Genomic DNA, 21,457 nt, shown 5'->3' on the forward strand with positions numbered 1-21,457 from the left:
GAACGTCTCGTGACTTTTCTTATAAATTGACCTAAAAGTATACTTTTCATTCGTATGTCAGCAGCTGAAGCGAGCAAGGAACACCTCTCCACATGGATCAAGAAAAGTATTGTTTCAACTGTCTCTTGCATTGTATTCCGTTCAAATTAGATACCATAATCTATCATAATGCTAAGCAGAGGTTTTGGAAACCATGCATATATTTTGTTATCCTACATTCTCCAGGTTCTTATATTTCAGTATGCTACCGGCCAGTTACTCTATCAACATCGATATTATAATCACATATATATATTTTGCTTCATCACAATGCCGGATGCTATATATTTTTGCTGAAGTTATCTTCAATTTTATATTGATTGACAATACTAGAAAAAGAAAAGAAAAAAAATACAAGGCTTAAAAGTTTCTCAACGTTATACATGTACATCTTTTAATATTGGAGAATAATTTTAGTATGCACAGTTGCATTAGTGTTGGTAGGCCTATTCCATTTAAAAATAATTATTGTGATGTTTTATATATATAAACTTTAGGATTTACCTGGACTACAATGCAACAACTCCATTGGAACCTGATGTTCTTGGGGCAATTTCTACAGCACTGTCGGACGCCTGGGGTAACCCAAGTAGTTCCCATGAGGCCGGTAATTTATCAGATAGATTCAGATGTTAAATTGGATTTCTTAAAATTGGTTATGTAATTCTAAGAAGCCATATAAAAGTGATTTACAATTATTTCAATAAAAGAAAAAAGAAAGAAAAGGGAAAAAATGTGCTAGATCACCATTAATTTGAAATAATTGTTTGCATGACAGATGTTGTCAAAATTATTTCATATTGAAACTGCCTTTTTCGAGTTTTTCAGTTGATATGAATTGTGGATTTGACATTTAAAATGCTTAAAGATGCCTTGATCTGATTTGAATCACCTCTATTGAAGGTGTGAAGGCCAAAGCGGTGATAGATGGTGCGAGGAGCAATGTGGCTGCCATGATTGGGGCCAAATCATCAGGTAAAATATTCAACATTTATTCAATATTTAAAAATGGAACAGATATAGAACATTATTTACTATGGCCATAGGAAAATATTTTTTTCTCACAAAAATTCAAAGTTATTTCAAAACATCAAAATTACAAATCCTAGTTAAGAAGTGTACCAGTAAGAGTGTACAGCTATATTAAAGATACTAGTTCACCAAGGGATCCTACAAATCAAACAATTGGAGAGAAGATACTGTATAGGTGGTTGGACCAAAAACAAGGAAAATTCAATTTTAGGGAATCAAAATTTTTTCAATTTTGCTTCAAGGGTATACATAAGTCAACCAATTCTTCTTATTTTAATGATTAAGATTTCACGGTCTTGCATGTCATGACTTGTGAAATCGTAAAAATATCATCTGCACGATAATAGCCAGTTATATGGTATCTCTATAGCCAAGCTGTACATACATATATTACAACTTGTATTCACTAGAGTTATCTGTTAATCAAATACGTCTTTGTTGATTAAAGAATAAAACATTATATCAACAACTATAATTATATCAACAACAGTTAGTTAATCAGATATATTATGTTGGTTTAGTCAGATATTCTTTTCACATCAGGAGGAACAGAGGTAAGTAATCATGGTTTAGTATGAAGTCTGTGTACTACTACATCAAGAGGAACAGAGGTAAGTAATCATGGTTTAGTATGAAGTCTGTGTACTACTACACCAAGAGGAACAGAGGTAAGTAATCATGGTTTAGTATGAAGTCTGTGTACTACTACACTAAGAGGAACAGAGGTAAGTAATCATGGTTTAGTATGAAGTCTGTGTACTACTACATCAAGAGGAACAGAGGTAAGTAATCATGGTTTAGTATGAAGTCTGTGTATTGCTACACTAAGAGGAACAGAGGTAAGTAATCATGGTTTAGTATGAAGTCTGTGTACTACTACACTAAGAGGAACAGAGGTAAGTAATCATGGTTTAGTATGAAGTCTGTGTACTACTACACTAAGAGGAACAGAGGTAAGTAATCATGGTTTAGTATGAAGTCTGTGTACTACTACACTAAGAGGAACAGAGGTAAGTAATCATGGTTTAGTATGAAGTCTGTGTCTTACTACATCAAGAGGAACAGAGGTAAGTAATCATGGTTTAGTATGAAGTCTGTGTACTACTACACTAAGAGGAACAGAGGTAAGTAATCATGGTTTAGTATGAAGTCTGTGTACTACTACACTAAGAGGAACAGAGGTAAGTAATCATGGTTTAGTATGAAGTCTGTGTACTACTACACTAAGAGGAACAGAGGTAAGTAATCATGGTTTAGTATGAAGTCTGTGTACTACTACACTAAGAGGAACAGAGGTAAGTAATCATGGTTTAGTATGAAGTCTGTGTACTACTACACTAAGAGGAACAGAGGTAAGTAATCATGGTTTAGTATGAAGTCTGTGTACTACTACACTAAGAGGAACAGAGGTAAGTAATCATGGTTTAGTATGAAGTCTGTGTCTACTACACAAGAGGAACAGAGTAAGTAATCATGGTTTAGTATGAAGTCTGTGTCTACTACACTAAGAGGAACAGAGGTAAGTAATCATGGTTTAGTATGAAGTCTGTGTACTACTACACTAAGAGGAACAGAGTAAGTAATCATGGTTTAGTATGAAGTCTGTGTACTACTACACTAAGAGGAACAGAGGTAAGTAATCATGGTTTAGTATGAAGTCTGTGTACTACTACACTAAGAGGAACAGAGGTAAGTAATCATGGTTTAGTATGAAGTCTGTGTACTACTACACTAAGAGGAACAGAGGTAAGTAATCATGGTTTAGTATGAAGTCTGTGTACTACTACACTAAGAGGAACAGAGGTAAGTAATCATGGTTTAGTATGAAGTCTGTGTACTACTACACTAAGAGGAACAGAGGTAAGTAATCATGGTTTAGTATGAAGTCTGTGTACTACTACACTAAGAGGAACAGAGGTAAGTAATCATGGTTAGTATGAAGTCTGTGTACTACTACACTAAGAGGAACAGAGGTAAGTAATCATGGTTTAGTATGAAGTCTGTGTACTACTACACTAAGAGGAACAGAGGTAAGTAATCATGGTTTAGTATGAAGTCTGTGTACTACTACACTAAGAGGAACAGAGGTAAGTAATCATGGTTTAGTATGAAGTCTGTGTACTACTACACTAAGAGGAACAGAGGTAAGTAATCATGGTTTAGTATGAAGTCTGTGTACTACTACACTAAGAGGAACAGAGGTAAGTAATCATGGTTTAGTATGAAGCTGTGTACTACTATACTAAGAGGAACAGAGGTAAGTAATCATGGTTTAGTATGAAGTCTGTGTACTACTACACTAAGAGGAACAGAGGTAAGTAATCATGGTTTAGTATGAAGTCTGTGTACTACTACACTAAGAGGAACAGAGGTAAGTAATCATGGTTTAGTATACTGTGTACTACTACACTAAGAGGAACAGAGGAAGAGTAATCATGGTTTAGTATGAAGTCTGTGTACTACTACACTAAGAGGAACAGAGGTAAGTAATCATGGTTTAGTATGAAGTCTGTGTACTACTACACTAAGAGGAACAGAGGTAAGTAATCATGGTTTAGTATGAAGTCTGTGTACTACTACACTAAGAGGAACAGAGGTAAGTAATCATGGTTTAGTATGAAGTCTGTGTACTACTACACTAAGAGGAACAGAGGTAAGTAATCATGGTTTAGTATGAAGTCTGTGTACTACTACACTAAGAGGAACAGAGTAAGTAATCATATTTAGTATGAAATCTGACTGTTGTTACTGTGTACTACTACACTAAGAGGAACAGAGGTAAGTAATCATGGTTTAGTATGAAGTCTGTGTACTACTACACTAAGAGGAACAGAGGTAAGTAATCATGGTTAAGTATGAAGACTGTGTACTACTACACCAAGAGGAACAGAGATAAGTAATCATGATTTAGTATGAAGTCTGTGTGCTACACTACACTAAGAGGAACAGAGGTAAGTAATCATGGTTTAGTATGAAGACTGTGTACTACTACACACCTAAGAGGAACAGAGGATAAGTAATCATGATTTAGTATGAAGTCTGTGTACTACTATACACTAAGAGGAACAGAGGTAAGTAATCATGGTTTAGTATGAAGACTGTGTACTACTACACTAAGAGGAACAGAGATAAGTAATCATGGTTTAGTATGAAGTCTGTGTACTACTACACTAAGAGGAACAGAGGTAAGTATAGTTAGTAGAAGCTGTGTACTACTACACTAAGAGGTAAGTAATCATGGTTTAGTATGAAGTCTGTGTACTACTACACTAAGAGGAACAGAGGTAAGTAATCATGGTTTAGTATGAAGTCTGTGTACTACTACACTAAGAGGAACAGAGGTAAGTAATCATGGTTTTAGTATGAAGTCTGTGTACTACTACACTAAGAGGAACAGAGGTAAGTAATCATGGTTTAGTATGAAGACTGTGTACTACTACACTAAGAGGAACAGAGGTAAGTAATCATGGTTTAGTATGAAGACTGTGTACTACTACACTAAGAGGAACAGAGGTAAGTAATCATGGTTTAGTATGAAGTCTGTGTACTACTACACTAAGAGGAACAGAGGTAAGTAATCATGGTTTAGTATGAAGTCTGTGTACTACTACACTAAGAGGAACAGAGGTAAGTAATCATGGTTTAGTATGAAGACTGTGTACTACTACACTAAGAGGAACAGAGGTAAGTAATCATGGTTTAGTATGAAGACTGTGTACTACTACACTAAGAGGAACAGAGGTAAGTAATCATGGTTTAGTATGAAGTCTGTGTACTACTACACTAAGAGGAACAGAGGTAAGTAATCATGGTTTAGTATGAAGTCTGTGTACTACTACACTAAGAGGAACAGAGGTAAGTAATCATGGTTTAGTATGAAGTCTGTGTACTACTACACTAAGAGGAACAGAGGTAAGTAATCATGGTTTAGTATGAAGACTGTGTACTACTACACCAAGAGGAACAGAACAGGTAAGTAATCATGGAGTATGAAGAATCTGTGTACTACTACACCAAGAGGAACAGAGGTAAGTAATCATGGTTTAGTATGAAGTCTGTGTACTACTACACTAAGAGGAACAGAGGTAAGTAATCATGGTTTAGTATGAAGACTGTGTACTACTACATCAAGAGGAACAGAGGTAAGTAATCATGGTTTAGTATGAAGACTGTGTACTACTACACTAAGAGGAACAGAGGTAAGTAATCATGGTTTAGTATGAAGCTGTGTACTACTACACTAAGAGGAACAGAGGTAAGTAATCATGGTTTAGTATGAAGTCTGTGTGCTACTACTACTAACACTGAAGACTGTGAACAGAGGTAAGTAATCATGGTTTAGTATGAAGTCTGTGTACTACTACACTAAGAGGAACAGAGGTAAGTAATCATGGTTTAGTATGAAGACTGTGTACTACTACACTAAGAGGAACAGAGGTAAGTAATCATGGTTTAGTATGAAGTCTGTGTACTACTACACTAAGAGGAACAGAGGTAAGTAATCATGGTTTAGTATGAAGACTGTGTACTACTACACCAAGAGGAACAGAGGTAAGTAATCATGGTTTCGTATGAAGACTGTGTACTACTACACTAAGAGGAACAGAGGTAAGTAATCATGGTTTAGTATGAAGTCTGTGTCTACTACACTAAGAGGAACAGAGGTAAGTAATCATGGTTTAGTATGAAGTCTGTGTACTACTACACTAAGAGGAACAGAGGTAAGTAATCATGGTTTAGTATGAAGTCTGTGTACTACTACACTAAGAGGAACAGAGGTAAGTAATCATGGTTTAGTATGAAGTCTGTGTACTACTACACTAAGAGGAACAGAGGTAAGTAATCATGGTTTAGTATGAAGTCTGTGTACTACTACACTAAGAGGAACAGAGAGTAAGTAATCATGGTTTGTATGAAGTCTGTGTACTACTATACTAAGAGGAACAGAGGTAAGTAATCATGGTTAAGTATGAAGACTGTGTACTACTACACTAAGAGGAACAGAGGTAAGTAATCATGGTTTAGTATGAAGTCTGTGTACTACTACACTAAGAGGAACAGAGGTAAGTAATCATGGTTTAGTATGAAGACTGTGTACTACTACTACACTAAGAGGAACAGAGGTAAGTAATCATGGTTTAGTATGAAGACTGTGTACTACTACACTAAGAGGAACAGAGGTAAGTAATCATGGTTTAGTATGAAGACTGTGTACTACTACACTAAGAGGAACAGAGGTAAGTAATCATGGTTTAGTATGAAGTCTGTGTACTACTACACTAAGAGGAACAGAGGTAAGTAATCATGGTTTAGTATGAAGTCTGTGTACTACTACACTAAGAGGAACAGAGGTAAGTAATCATGGTTTAGTATGAAGACTGTGTACTACTACACTAAGAGGAACAGAGGTAAGTAATCATGGTTTAGTATGAAGACTGTGTACTACTACACTAAGAGGAACAGAGGTAAGTAATCAGTAATACATGGTTTAGTATGAAGTCTGTGTACTACTACACTAAGAGGAACAGAGGTAAGTAATCATGGTTTAGTATGAACTGTGTACTACTACACTAAGAGGAACAGAGGTAAGTAATCATGGTTTAGTATGAAGACTGTGTACTACTACACTAAGAGGAACAGAGGTAAGTAATCATGGTTTAGTATGAAGACTGTGTACTACTACACTAAGAGGAACAGAGGTAAGTAATCATGGTTTAGTATGAAGTCTGTGTACTACTACACCAAGAGGAACAGAGGTAAGTAATCATGGTTAAGTATGAAGTCTGTGTACTACTACACAAGAGGAACAGAGGTAAGTAATCATGGTTTAGTATGAAGTCTGTGTACTACTACACTAAGAGGAACAGAGGTAAGTAATCATGGTTTAGTATGAAGTCTGTGTACTACTACATCAAGAGGAACAGAGGTAAGTAATCATGGTCTCGTATGAAGACTGTGTACTACTACACTAAGAGGAACAGAGATAAGTAATCATGGTTTAGTATGAAGTCTGTGTCTTACTACATCAAGAGGAACAGAGGTAAGTAATCATGGTTTTGTATGAAGACTGTGTGCTACTACATCAAGAAGAACAGAGGTAAGTAATCATGGTCTCGTATGAAGACTGTGTACTACTACACTAAGAGGAACAGAGGTAAGTAATCATGGTTTAGTATGAAGTCTGTGTGCTACTACACTAAGAGGAACAGAGGTAAGTAATCATGGTTTAGTATGAAGTCTGTGTACTACTACACTAAGAGGAACAGAGGTAAGTAATCATGGTTTAGTATGAAGTCTGTGTGCTACTACACTAAGAGGAACAGAGGTAAGTAATCATGGTTTAGTATGAAGTCTGTGTACTACTACACTAAGAGGAACAGAGGTAAGTAATCATGGTTTAGTATGAAGTCTGTGTACTACTACACTAAGAGGAACAGAGGTAAGTAATCATGGTTTAGTATGAAGTCTGTGTCTACTACACTAAGAGGAACAGAGGTAAGTAATCATGGTTTAGTATGAAGTCTGTGTACTACTACACTAAGAGGAACAGAGGTAAGTAATCATGGTTTAGTATGAAGTCTGTGTGTACTACTACACTAAGAGGAACAGAGGTAAGTAATCATGGTTTAGTATGAAGTCTGTGTACTACTACACTAAGAGGAACAGAGGTAAGTAATATCATGGTTTAGTATGAAGTCTGTGTTACTACTACACTAAGAGGAACAGAGGTAAGTAATCATGGTTTAGTATGAAGTCTGTGTACTACTACACTAAGAGGAACAGAGGTAAGTAATCATGGTTTAGTATGAAGTCTGTGTACTACTACACTAAGAGGAACAGAGGTAAGTAATCATGGTTTAGTATGAAGTCTGTGTACTACTACACTAAGAGGAACAGAGGTAAGTAATCATGGTTTAGTATGAAGTCTGTGTACTACTACACTAAGAGGAACAGAGGTAAGTAATCATGGTTTAGTATGAAGTCTGTGTACTACTACACTAAGAGGAACAGAGGTAAGTAATCATGGTTTAGTATGAAGTCTGTGTACTACTACACTAAGAGGAACAGAGGTAAGTAATCATGGTTTAGTATGAAGTCTGTGTGCTACTACACTAAGAGGAACAGAGGTAAGTAATCATGGTTTAGTATGAAGTCTGTGTACTACTACACTAAGAGGAACAGAGGTAAGTAATCATGGTTTAGTATGAAGTCTGTGTACTACTACACTAAGAGGAACAGAGGTAAGTAATCATGGTTTAGTATGAAGTCTGTGTACTCTACACTAAGAGGAACAGAGGTAAGTAATCATGGTTTAGTATGAAGTCTGTGTACTACTACACTAAGAGGAACAGAGTAAGTAATCATGGTTTAGTATGAAGTCTGTGTACTACTACACTAAGAGGAACAGAGGTAAGTAATCATGGTTTAGTATGAGTCTGTGTACTGCTACACTAAGAGGAACAGACGTAAGTAATCATGGTTTCGTATGAAGTCTGTGTACTACTACACTAAGAGGAACAGAGGTAAGTAATCATGGTTTAGTATGAAGACTGTGTACTACTACACTAAGAGGAACAGAGGTAAGTAATCATGGTTTAGTATGAAGTCTGTGTACTACTACACTAAGAGGAACAGAGGTAAGTAATCATGGTTTAGTATGAAGTCTGTGTACTACTTCACTAAGAGGAACAGAGGTAAGTAATCATGGTTTAGTAGATGTCTGTGTACTGCTACACTAAGAGGAAAAGAGGTAAGTAATCATGGTTAAGTATGAAGTCTGTGTACTGCTACACTTTAGTATGAGGTCTGTACTACTCCTACTACACAATACTCCATGGTTTAGTATGAGGTCTGTGCTACTCCTACTACACAATACTCCATAGTTTAGTATGAGGTCTGTACTACTCCTACTACACAAGACTCCATCGTTTAGTATGAGGTCTGTGTGCTACTCCTACTACACAAGACTCCATGGTTTAGTATGAGGTCTGTGTGCTACTCCTACTACACAAGACTCCATGGTTTAATATGAGGTCTCTGTACTACTCCTACTACACAAGACTCCATGGTTTAGTATGAGGTCTGTGCTACTCCTACTACACAAGACTCCATGGTGTAGTATAAGGTCTGTGTGCTACTCCTACTACACAAGACTCCATGGTTTAGTATGAGGTCTGTGTGCTACTCCTTCTACACAAGACTCCATGGTTTAGTATGAGGTCTGTGTGCTACTACTACTACACAAGACTCCATGGTTTAGTATGAGGTCTGTGTGCTACTCCTACTACACAAGACTCCATGGTTAAGTATGAGGTCTGTGTGCTACTACTACTACACAAGACTCCATGGTTTAGTATGATGTCTCTGTGCTACTCCTACTACTACACAAGACTCCATGGTTTAGTATGAGGTCTGTGTGCTACTCCTACGACACAAGACTCCATGGTTTAGTATGAGGTCTGTGTGCTACTCCTACTACACAAGACTCCATGGTTTAGTATGATGTCTCTGTGCTACTCCTACTACACAAGACTCCATGGTTTAGTATGAGGTCTGTGTGCTACTCCTACTACACAAGACTCCATGGTTTAGTATGAGGTCTGTGTGCTACTACTACTACACAAGACTCCATGGTTTAGTATGATGTCTCTGTGCTACTCCTACTACACAAGACTCCATGGTTTAGTATGAGGTCTGTGTGCTACTCCTACTACACAAGACTCCATGGTTTAGTATGAGGTCTGTGTGCTACTCCTACTACACAAGACTCCATGGTTTAGTATGAGGTCTGTGTGCTACTCCTACTACACAAGACTCCATGGTTTAGTATGAGGTCTGTGCTACTCCTACTACACAAGACTCCATGGTTTAGTATGAAGTCTGTGTGCTACTCCTACTACACAAGACTCCATGGTTTAGTATGAGGTCTGTGTGCTACTCCTACTACACAAGACTCCATGGTTTAGTATGAGGTCTGTGTGCTACTCCTACTACACAAGACTCCATGGTTTAGTATGAGGTCTGTGCTACTCCTACTACACAAGACTCCATGGTTTAGTATGAGGTCTGTGTGCTACTCCTACTACACAAGACTCCATGGTTTAGTATGAGGTCTGTGCTACTCCTACTACACAAGAATCCATGGTTTTGTATGAGGTCTGTGCCATGGTTTAGTATGAGGTCTGTGTGCTATTACACAAGACTCCATGGTTAAGAATGAAGTCGAACAAGTGTCACCACGAACCTACCTCAGGGTCACTATTGTGAGGCTGTCTTTGGAGAGGGGGATGGGGGGTGTTGGTGGCAGTCAGGCACAAGCCATATTGGTCAGTGCTTTATATATTTGTAATTCCATTTTGTAGAGACCCTATATTGATGAATCTGATGAATCATAATTTACCAAACCAGATATTCTGACAATATATAATTATTAAACCAAGTGAGAAATTCTACTTCTTATAAAATAAACCAAATACCGCTATCCATTTACTTGTTTAGTAACTTGACTGCTATATGGAGTTTTATCTCTTTTTTATTTAATTCTGCATTCATTCTTATACAACATATATTCTTTACTTCTGTTATGACAGGCAAACAATATGATCCTACAGACAGCTCTTAAACACTTCCACCTCTGTCATGAAATCACGAATGGGACTGACAGTAGGGGAGATAACTCTGACCAGCTGCCACACTTCATTACATCCAATATGGAGCATGACTCGGTGAAGCTTGTTCTGGAGAACTTGGCTGAGGAAGGAATAGCTAGTGTGTATTATCATAGTCATCCTCAAAAACTACTGCAACTTTAGACTTAGTGCCATAATAATACTCAAACAGCCTTTTTAACCCAATGTAAAATATAAAAGTTTAATGCTATATTATCCTCATACAGTGGACCCTCGATAATCCAGACACCTTGGTTCCCAGCCTAAACCGTCCAGATTACGAGTTTTCCGGACTGCCGAATGCCGTGTTCTTAGTCAATTAAATTGTCACGTACGAGTTACTCCCCTTGACCTTGTAATCGATGGTAGGCTTTTATGTAACATACGTGTATTATAATTAATACTTTGCTTGTTATGTTTTATATGTATTCTTATATCATTACGTTAAGAATAATAAATAAACGTATTTCTTTTTCAAAATACGAAACATTTATAGCCATCATTAATTGTGTACTATGTATGCATATAACTACGTATCCCACTCTTGATCTGTCGTACGGCAAATTGCCTAACCAAGGATCAATATCATCTACGTTCTTGGCATAAAAAAACTATGATAACAAATAGTTGTGAACATTTGATGAACTCATATGATTGTTATTTTGTATAATGTGTGTTTTTTATAACCATTTCCACAAGTCTTTGTTTTCTGACTTACAGACGTGTGAAACAACCACGCGCCCGTTCACGTCTAACTTCGTGCACAATGTCACACACGTGTAAATGGCATGTGCAGTAGCCTTTATATCTTATACCACAGACGATGAATTCGAATAGATTCACATACATTTAAAATTCTTATTAATTTTGTGAGTATTATCTCACTTTATTGTATCTGATACTCATAGCGATATATTCTGCATGCGAAACAAGTAAGGTATCTACAACATACGTACCCGTACTCAAACTCAAACTGCATGTTTAAAAGCGTGTGGTTAAAAATATATTGCGTATCTGAAGTTTGATCTCCTATAGAAAACCAATGAACCGTTACATGACTGCATGTACCCGTGTGAAAGGTGTTCAGGTAAACGCCCCTGGCTATGACCTGGCAGCCGTTGTTATGACAACACACACTAACTAGTGTTATTTAGCAGTGTGTATTTTACACATGACTAGCTGACCTTGGATTTTCTCGGCACGTGGCGACAACAAATTGTCCGGATTATTGCGGGAATTTATTAACGTAAATTACATTCCGTTCCCAAAATGGAGTTCCGGATTCGGAATACGAATTTCCGGACAAGTGAGTATAAATAACGTTACGGAAATCCGTTCCCTGACATTTCCGTCCGGATTGTGAGTTTTCCGGACTATCGGCGTCCGGATTATCGCGGGTCCACTGTACATGTATATAAATTAACATTTTCACTGTAACCTCTCTATGTAATCTCACAAAATGCTGTTGGTGTTTTTTAGCATATGAACTACCATCTACTTATTTTGACGTAATTATCATTGTGACAGAAATGTTGAAGAACTGGTTACCATAACTTTACATTTACTAACAACACAAAACAGTCCAGAAAATTTGTAATTCAGACGGTTTAGGATTATCAAGGGTACATTGTACTTCTGTAGATAATTTTGATGTTCATTTTACAGGTGTAACATTTGTACCTGCCTCTCAGAAAACTGGTTGTGTTATGAAGGAGGATGTGATAGCTGCTGTCCGTCCATCCACATGTATGATAACTATAATGTTGGCTAACAATGAGACAGGCGTAATACAGGTAAACATCTCATTTCCCCCACATCTCAGCTGTGTAGTAATACAGGTAAACATCTCATCTCCTGTACATCTCAGCTGTGTAGTAATACAGGTAAACATCTCATCTCCTGTACATTTCAGCTGTGTATTAATACAGGTAAACATCTCATCTCCTGTACATTTCAGCTGTGTAGTAATACAGGTAAACTCATCTCCTGTACATTTCAGCTGTGTAGTAATACAGGTAAACATCTCATCTCCTGTACATCTCAGCTGTGTAGTAATACAGGTAAACATCTCATCTTCTGTACATCTCAGCTGTGTAGTAATACAGGTAAACATCTCATCTTCTGTACATCTCAGCTGTGTAGTAATACAGGTAAACATCTCATCTCCTGTACATTTCAGCTGTGTAGTAATACAGGTAAACATCTCATCTCCTGTACATCTCAGCTGTGTAGTAATACAGGTAAACATCTCATCTCCTGTACATCTCAGCTGTGTAGTAATACAGGTAAACATCTCATCTTCTGTACATCTCAGCTGTGTAGTAATACAGGTAAACATATCATCTTCTCTACATCTCAGCTGTGTAGTAATACAGGTAAACATATCATTTTCCCCACATCTCAGCTGTGTAGTAATACAGGTAAACATCTCATCTCCTGTACATCTCAGCTGTGTAGTAATACAGGTAAACATCTCATTTCCCCTACATCTCAGCTGTGTAGTAATACAGGTAAACATTTCATCTCCTGTACATCTTAGCTGTGTAGTAATACAGGTCAACATCTCATCTCCTGTACATCTCAGCTGTGTAGTAATACAGGTAAATATCTCATCTCCTGTACATCTCAGCTGTGTAGTAATACAGGTAAACATCTCATCTCCTGTACATCTCAGCTGTGTAGTAATACAGGTAAACATCTCATCTCCTGTACATCTCAGCTGTGTAGTAATACAGGTAAACATCTCATTTCCCCCACATCTCAGCTGTGTAGTAATACAGGTAAACATTTCATCTCCTGTACATCTCAGCTGTGTAGTAATATAGGTAAACATCTCATCTCCTGTACATCTCAGCTGTGTAGTAATACAGGTAAACATATCATCTTCTGTACATCTCGGCTGTGTAGTAATACAGGTAAACATATCATCTTCTGTACATCTCAGCTGTGTAGTAATACAGGTAAACATCTCATCTTCTGTACATCTCAGCTGTGTAGTAATACACGTAAACATATCATCTCCTGTACATCTCAGCTGTGTAGTAATACAGGTAAACATCTCATCTCCTGTACATCTCAGCTGTGTAGTAATACAGGTAAACATCTCATCTCCTGTACATCTCAGCTGTGTAGTAATACAGGTAAACATCTCATCTCCTGTACATCTCAGCTGTGTAGTAATACAGGTAAACATCTCATCTCCTGTACATCTCAGCTGTGTAGTAATACAGGTAAACATCTCATCTTCTGTACATCTCAGCTGTGTAGTAATACAGGTAAACATCTCATCTCCTGTACATCTCAGCTGTGTAGTAATACAGGTAAACATCTCATCTCCTGTACATCTCAGCTGTGTAGTAATACAGGTAAACATCTCATCTCCTGTACACCTCAGCTGTGTATTGATACATGTAAACATCTCATCTCCTGTACATCTCGGCTGTGTAGTAATACAGGTAAACATCTCATCTCCCATACAACTGAGCTTTACTAAGACAGGTGTAATACAGGTAAACATCTCATCTCCTGTACATCTCAGCTGTGTAGTAATACAGGTAAACATCTCATCTCCCATACAACTCAGCTTTACTAAGACAGGTGTAATACAGGTAAACATTTCATCTCCTGTACTTCTCAGCTTTACTAACACAGGTGTAATACAGGTAAACATTTCATCTCCTGTACATCTCAGCTTTACTAAGACAGGTGTAATACAGGTAAACATTTCATCTCCTGTACATCTCAGCTTTACTAACACAGGTGTAATACAGGTAAACATTTCATCTCCTGTACATCTCAGCTTTACTAACACAGGTGTAATACAGGTAAACATTTCATCTCATGTACATCTCAGCTTTACTAAGACAGGTGTAATACAGGTAAACATTTCATCTCCTGTACATCTCAGCTTTACTAACACAGGTGTAATACAGATAAACATTTCATCTCCTGTACATCTCAGCTTTACTAAGACAGGTGTAATACAGGTAAACATTTCATCTCCTGTACTTCTCAGCTTTACTAAGACAGGTGTAATACAGGTAAACATTTCATCTCCTGTACATCTCAGCTTTACTAAGACAGGTGTAATACAGGTAAACATTTCATCTCCTGTACATCTCAGCTGTACTAAGACAGGTGTAATACAGGTAAACATTTCATCTCCTGTACATCTCAGCTTTACTAAGACAGGTGTAATACAGGTAAACATTTCATCTCCTGTACATCTCAGCTTTACTAAGACAGGTGTAATACAGGTAAACATTTCATCTCCTGTACATCTCAGCTTTACTAAGACAGGTGTAATACAGGTAAACATTTCATCTCCTGTACATCTCAGCTGTACTAAGACAGGTGTAATACAGGTAAACATTTCATCTCCTTTACATCTCAGCTTTACTAACACAGGTGTAATACAGGTAAACATCTCTTCTCTTGTACATCTCAGCTGTACTAAGACAGGTGTAATAAAGGAAATCATATCTCATCTCCTGTACATCTCAGCTGTGTAGTATAGTACTGATGCTTATGTTTTTGCAAAGTTTTTCTGCTATGTCAGTCTATTTAAAGCCATAACCTCTATTACTGTGAACATTAAATTAATGTGTTAAACTTTAAGAAACAAAATGATCATCATTCTTCATTTGCTATCCATCATCCAATTTTCACTGTCAACTTTTCACTATTCAAACCTCCATTTCCATCAATGAGATTGAGCTGACACTGAGACAGTCTTTATCAATTAATGTTATTCTTTTGAATTGGTCAGAAATCAAAGGTGGAAACTCATATCTTAAATTCTAAATTTTCATTTTTTGCTGAACAAAAGTAGGGATGTAAATGAAGAGCTGCCAATAAAGGTTTTGTTATTTCTTGGCCTCAAAATCAGCTTTCCATCATTGACCCTTTTGTCAATATATATACATAAAATCCTACTACCAGTTAGGAATTACGTTACCTAGTTATTGTATCCGAGACAAAAGCTAATATATCATGTGAAAACATTTGTTAGTGACTGATTTTATAATTTGTTTCCAGCCGATAAAAGAAATATTTGAGAGTATCCGTCATATCAATGCGAGTCGGAGGAACATGCCACGTATCCTACTACACACGGATGCAGCCCAGGCCATTGGTAAGATTGAGGTGGATGTCGTGGAGCTAGACGTGGACTATCTCACCATAGTTGGCCATAAGGTAACTACCGCCCATTCTGGCTGTTCAGTTGGTATGTCTGCAATCTGATTAAAATCCAGATCCTTATTATCACTATGACTGATTAGAGGATCTGACAACATCCCATTAGGGGTCACGTCCAGATGACTTTTGGAAATGGCCAATCAAATTGGCACTGCCAAAATCTTGACTGGGGACGAAACAGTTTGAAAAAGCTGTCCAAATTATTTTCATGTACATGTACAATGTACCTAGTCATCTCTCCCAAAGAGCAAAATAAAGCAGAATATATATTTATACTGTGACGAAATGGGGTTATCAATTGATGTAGCAATGTATAGAAAATGCATGTGATCTGTAATGTTCATACAATCTGTGGTAAGTTTCAGGTTGTAGCTGGTTGCACGTTCAATGACTTGACGTAGTATTTTGTCATGTTCCTCAATATTCTTTCCTGCGATAAGAATGTCATCGACTATTGCGAACGCGCCGTTTATTCCTTCAACCATAGTGTCCATGATCTTCTTGTAAATCTCTGGAGCGGACTTGATTCCGAATGGTAGACGTAACCAACGATAACGCCCTATAGGTGTGTTGAAAGTTGTGAGATAAGATGACGCCTCATCCAGTTGTATTTGAAGGAAGCCTGATTTTGCATCCAGAACTGAGAATATCTTGGCATCAGGGATGTCTGTAATGACCTCGTCAATAGTTTTCATAGGGTGGTGTTGTCACAGTATGGCCCTATTAAGATCCTGTGGGTCTATACATATGCGGATCTTGTCTCCTCTCACATTGACTACCATTGAACTGACCCATTCAGTCAGCTTGTCGACTCGGGTAATGTAACCATTTTCCTCCATTTCCCTTAGCTTTTCAATAGCTTTGGGCTTAATGGCAGCTGGAAGTTTACGTGCTGGGTGTATGATTCCTGTCGCTGTTTTGTCAATAGATAGACTGTATGTACCTGGTAATGTCCCAGTAGTTTTGACTAAATCAGGTAATGTCCCAGTAGTTTTGACTAAATCAGGAAAGTCTCTAATAAGTTCATCCTCAGCAGGTGTTGAACATGAATTCTGACTTACTGAGTAAGTATTCAAGGGGTTTTCAGGTGCAGAGAGCAAGTTGAGTGCTATGGCTGAATCACCACTGATTATGTTCTCCTGCTCAATGTCAACAATCTCAAAGTCTGTTTCCCTTGTATGACTCCCATGTGACACATTTAGTCTAACTGCTCCAATAGGTTTAATTTTGTGGTTACTGAATGACTTCAGCATTCTATGAGATTCGGCTATGTATACTTCTCCAGGCAGTTCTTCAACTTCTGTCCTTGTTAATATACTAACCCTTGCTCCAGTGCGAAACTTCACATCTTTCCCATTTATGTTCAAATGAGTGACCCATTTATCATCAACAGCCTTTATATCTGTAACAGTTGTACTGTTAATTGTCAATAGTTCATCTTCTGATACATCCTCACATGAGCTATATCCAGGTTGTATGCTGTGTACTTTGTTTTTCATTGTTTTCCTACACATCTTTTTCCAGTGATCCTGACCTTTGCAATAATTACAGGTGGTTCCCTTGGCAGGACATTTGCCATAGTCATGAGTAAACCCACATTTCCCACAAGTGTTACTTGTCGACTTTGCCTTGTAGTTCTTGTTATGGTCATGCTGTACATGTGATGTAGACGATTTGGATGTTTGTTTTGGTTTTGTTGTTGTGTAATTTCTCCTATTTTGTATTGAAGAATTTACTTTCAGAACTTCCTCACCTCTCATCATTTTGACCTGTGCCTGTGAAAGCTCGAATTGCTGACCAATCTGTATAGCTTTATTGATAGTAATGTCCTGACCCTGGTCTAGCAACCTTTCTTGAACTTTCTTTTGCCTGACCCCGGCAATTATTAGGTCTATCAATACATCATTTGTATTTGTGTATTCACAATCCATGGCTAGAAGTTTCAGATCTTTGACAAAATTATCAAATGTCTCTGTATCTGTCTGTTTTCTCTGATGTAGCTTGAAACGCGCAATTCTTTTATTTTTCTTGGGCCTAATGTACGCATCAAATTTGTCTAGAATTTTATCTGGGTCATTTTTATCAGTGTCGTCTTCCCAAGTGAGTGTTTTGAACACTTCCCTACCTTCCTGGCCAATCCACATTCCGATCCATCCGGATTTATCAGCAGCCTCTGATTTAGCGAGCGGGCCTTTGAAACAGAACTCCACGTGTTGTCTGAAGCGGAGAAATTCCTGATACTGATCTCCTGCTCCCCAATCCAAACGCGGTTGATCGAAGGCAATACCTGACATGATGGGTTCAAATCATCAATTTTCTGACACCATGTAATGTTCATACAATCTGTGGTAAGACAGACTGTTTCAGATTTAGACTGAACACCGACACATGTGTTTGTGCAGCCGACATGTTTTATTCAACTGTGCATATCATCAGGTTCACAGAGACGCTTTACATACATTTAGGTAAAGGGGAACAACTCGTGACACCTTATAATAGTTATACCATTACATTACATGATCTGAAGTACACATGGTAAAAAGGTCAATTGAACATGACCCTGTATGGGATGTTCGCAGATCCTCTATTTAACGAAGTGGTTATAAGGATCTGTATTTTAAAATCAGATTGGTATGTCTGAAAAATATTAAGTGTAAAATTCTTTCTATGCATATTTCAGAGTTATCTGTCCTTGATAGTAGGTATTTTCATATTGTGAATTCATTCTTTTCTGAGCGAAACTTTTATTTTCTCGAAGATAATATGGCTTTATGCTTACTATGTCATAATCAATACCTATTTCCTTGTAGTTAGATATTGATTATGACGGCTTTAGTTTGTGTTTGAATTTTGTTTGACTTTTCTCTTAATTTAATGATTCACACACAGGAACAAATGACGCAACAATCCATTCACCAAATTAGATAATAGTTCAAAACAGAAGGACAAATTAAGTATGTATCAATGTTAAATAAGAGTAAAAAAACTCCTTATTTTAGTTCTATGGCCCTCGTATTGGAGCTGTATATGTACAAAACCTGGGCAGTAAGGAGGTTCCCATGTATCCAATGTTGTACGGAGGGGGACAGGAGAGGAACTTTAGGCCAGGGTATGTAGCTAAATGTTTATGAAAATAACAGAGAAAATGTGGTTAAACTGAGGTTTAAATCTCAAACTATCAACATAGGACACATGCTCTCCCCAATAGAGTTACATTGTCTTTACTCCACTTCTATCACTTTCTGCTGCACTTTATCAAACTCTACACTAGAAAAGAGAAATTGTAACCAGACTGTGTATTGGGTAAAAATTCTGAGTTTTTTTTCATTCAGAACTTGCATTTTGTTATCAGCGGTTTTTTCCCATTTCAGGACAGAAAACACTGGTATGATAGCAGGCCTGGGGAAGGTAGGTTGTACCATCCTTATTGGTTTTATAAAGAAATATTAAATGAAAATAATTTTTTAAAGAAATACCTATATCACTGTGTTGACTGTTTAAAGATGCTCCACTGCTGACAAATGGTATTTTTCCTCTATCAAAAGCAGCAGCAGATATCGCGATGATCATTTTATATTATTTTTTTGTTAATTAGACATATGTATAGGTACATGGTTAAACACCAATTACTGTTCAGATGATGAGTGTCATTTATGCTCTGACGGCGATGGAGCATTTTTAACCAAAACTCTTAATCAAAATCAGGACATCCAGTTGACCCTTGACTTAATTTTAGCAGTGTTGGAAGTCAATCATCATTTCTCAGAAATCTGAAGAGTAGAAATCTATAACAAATAGACATTAGACTCAAATTGAAGAGTCAAATCTGATTTCTGAGAGTCAAAAACATACTGTCAGGGGTCTACTGGATGCAATGAAAATATGTTATTTTTGATAGTAATATTTTGTGTTATAGGCAGCAGAATTAGTTACCCAGTATCTGGATAGCTACAGGAAACACATGACGACAGTTAGAGATTACCTAGAAACTAGGCTCCAGGTACGATGTCTCTACAATAGGGCCACCTTCAGTTATTGTAGTACAAAACAGAGTTTTTACAAATGGCATTCTTTTTTCTTTTACAAACTCTGATGAAGCCTTTTAGGAATTGTATCAAAATTAACAAATTGTTTTGATATCTAACAGCAAATTTGTTTGTCTGCTAAGTAAACAGAACCTTAGAAATAGGAATATTGTACCAGCTCTTGCCAGCTTAATAAATCTGTAAAAAATGTTATATTTTCAATTACAGATCATTTCTTTTAAACACTTTTACTGAGATTTTTTCGATATATAACTTTTAGTACTATATCGGCGAGTAAAACTTCACATGTGAATAACGAAGTAATAATGCGAAAACATCATCTGAATTTAGTTTTGTCCACATATAAGTCGAACTGGTGTATAGGCTGCACTCCTGATTTTCAGGAGTCATGAATTAACTCCAAAAAATATGGTATATGTGTAGCATTGTCCACTCAATAATATGATGATGAATATTTACAGAAATTTTGTTATTATGCTAAAATCACATTGGAGGTCTTATGGTTGTTACGCATGTATGTACATAAAATGACTTATGTGTTCTTTAAAAACTGTTTGTTTGGTACCCTTTCATTGAAGGAGGTGTTTGGGGACAGAATACACATCAATGGCAAGTTTGCTACAAGTGAGAGACTGCCGAACACATGTAATGTTTCTGTCTTAGGAAACGGATTATTTGGTACGTATTCAGTCTATAGTCAGAAATCCTTTCTAGATATACCGGTGCATCAGAAGAATTTCTGATGATTTAAGTTTACTTTACAAGTCAAGTCAATGTAATAGTGATCATTGTCCATTTTATAAGTCAAGATGTTTAGAACTGACATGTTGACTACCTGCTAATGAAAAAGAACCTTGACATATTCTCAAGGTCACATGATCATTAATTTAATATCAAACTATAATTGCATGTCTTATGAATCCTTCTAAAGATGATAGCTAACAAAATTTGCATAAAGAAATGATGGGAATACTTATTAAAATTTGCTGATACTGTAGGTTAAGGTCAGGTGATTTATGAAAAAGCTGAGAATCATCACGTTTCCAAAGAATGTGCATCAAATAGGTTTATTTAGTCTCTTGATAAAAGATAACATTGTTAGAAATTTTTGTTTACAAAATACAATTTACAAATCTAGTTTGCCTAGAATGCCCATATGTGCTCTTTTGGTACCTAGGTGCTTTTGCATTATTTAGAATATTTTGGTAAATGTTATCCACAGTTTTGAACTGACAATCTGTATAAGCTGTCTGGTATTAAACCATACCTGCTGTTGTAGGTCGTTGTTGATTTGACAATCTGTATTAGCCGTCTGTATTAAATTATACCTGCTGTTGTAGGTCATATGGTGTTGACTCATTGTGATAGACTACAAGCCAGTGTGGGTGCAGCATGTCACGCTCAGAACAGGTCAGTAACCTCAGCAGATTTTCTTTATGAAGTTCAAATATTGATCAGATTTTATGGGACCAT

The 21,457-nt window shown here is 36.9% G+C and overlaps 1 protein-coding gene across 1 annotated transcript in view; it reads left to right on the forward strand.

The window, feature by feature from the left end:
• The window catches only part of LOC138316177 (selenocysteine lyase-like), a 25,002-nt gene continuing 3,545 nt past the window's right edge, over window positions 1-21,457 (forward strand). Inside the window, exons 1-12 of the mRNA XM_069257743.1 lie at window positions 1-106; window positions 537-646; window positions 943-1,014; window positions 1,597-1,625; window positions 10,662-10,839; window positions 12,405-12,532; window positions 15,777-15,935; window positions 18,938-19,047; window positions 19,310-19,346; window positions 19,855-19,938; window positions 20,563-20,662; window positions 21,325-21,394. Coding sequence (XP_069113844.1) covers window positions 93-106; window positions 537-646; window positions 943-1,014; window positions 1,597-1,625; window positions 10,662-10,839; window positions 12,405-12,532; window positions 15,777-15,935; window positions 18,938-19,047; window positions 19,310-19,346; window positions 19,855-19,938; window positions 20,563-20,662; window positions 21,325-21,394 — 1,091 coding nt within the window. The 5' untranslated portion in view covers window positions 1-92. The remainder of the gene's footprint in view (window positions 107-536; window positions 647-942; window positions 1,015-1,596; window positions 1,626-10,661; window positions 10,840-12,404; window positions 12,533-15,776; window positions 15,936-18,937; window positions 19,048-19,309; window positions 19,347-19,854; window positions 19,939-20,562; window positions 20,663-21,324; window positions 21,395-21,457) is intronic.

Source organism: Argopecten irradians, chromosome 1 (genome assembly GCF_041381155.1).
Source record: "Argopecten irradians isolate NY chromosome 1, Ai_NY, whole genome shotgun sequence".
NCBI classification, from domain to species: Eukaryota; Metazoa; Mollusca; class Bivalvia; order Pectinida; family Pectinidae; genus Argopecten; species Argopecten irradians.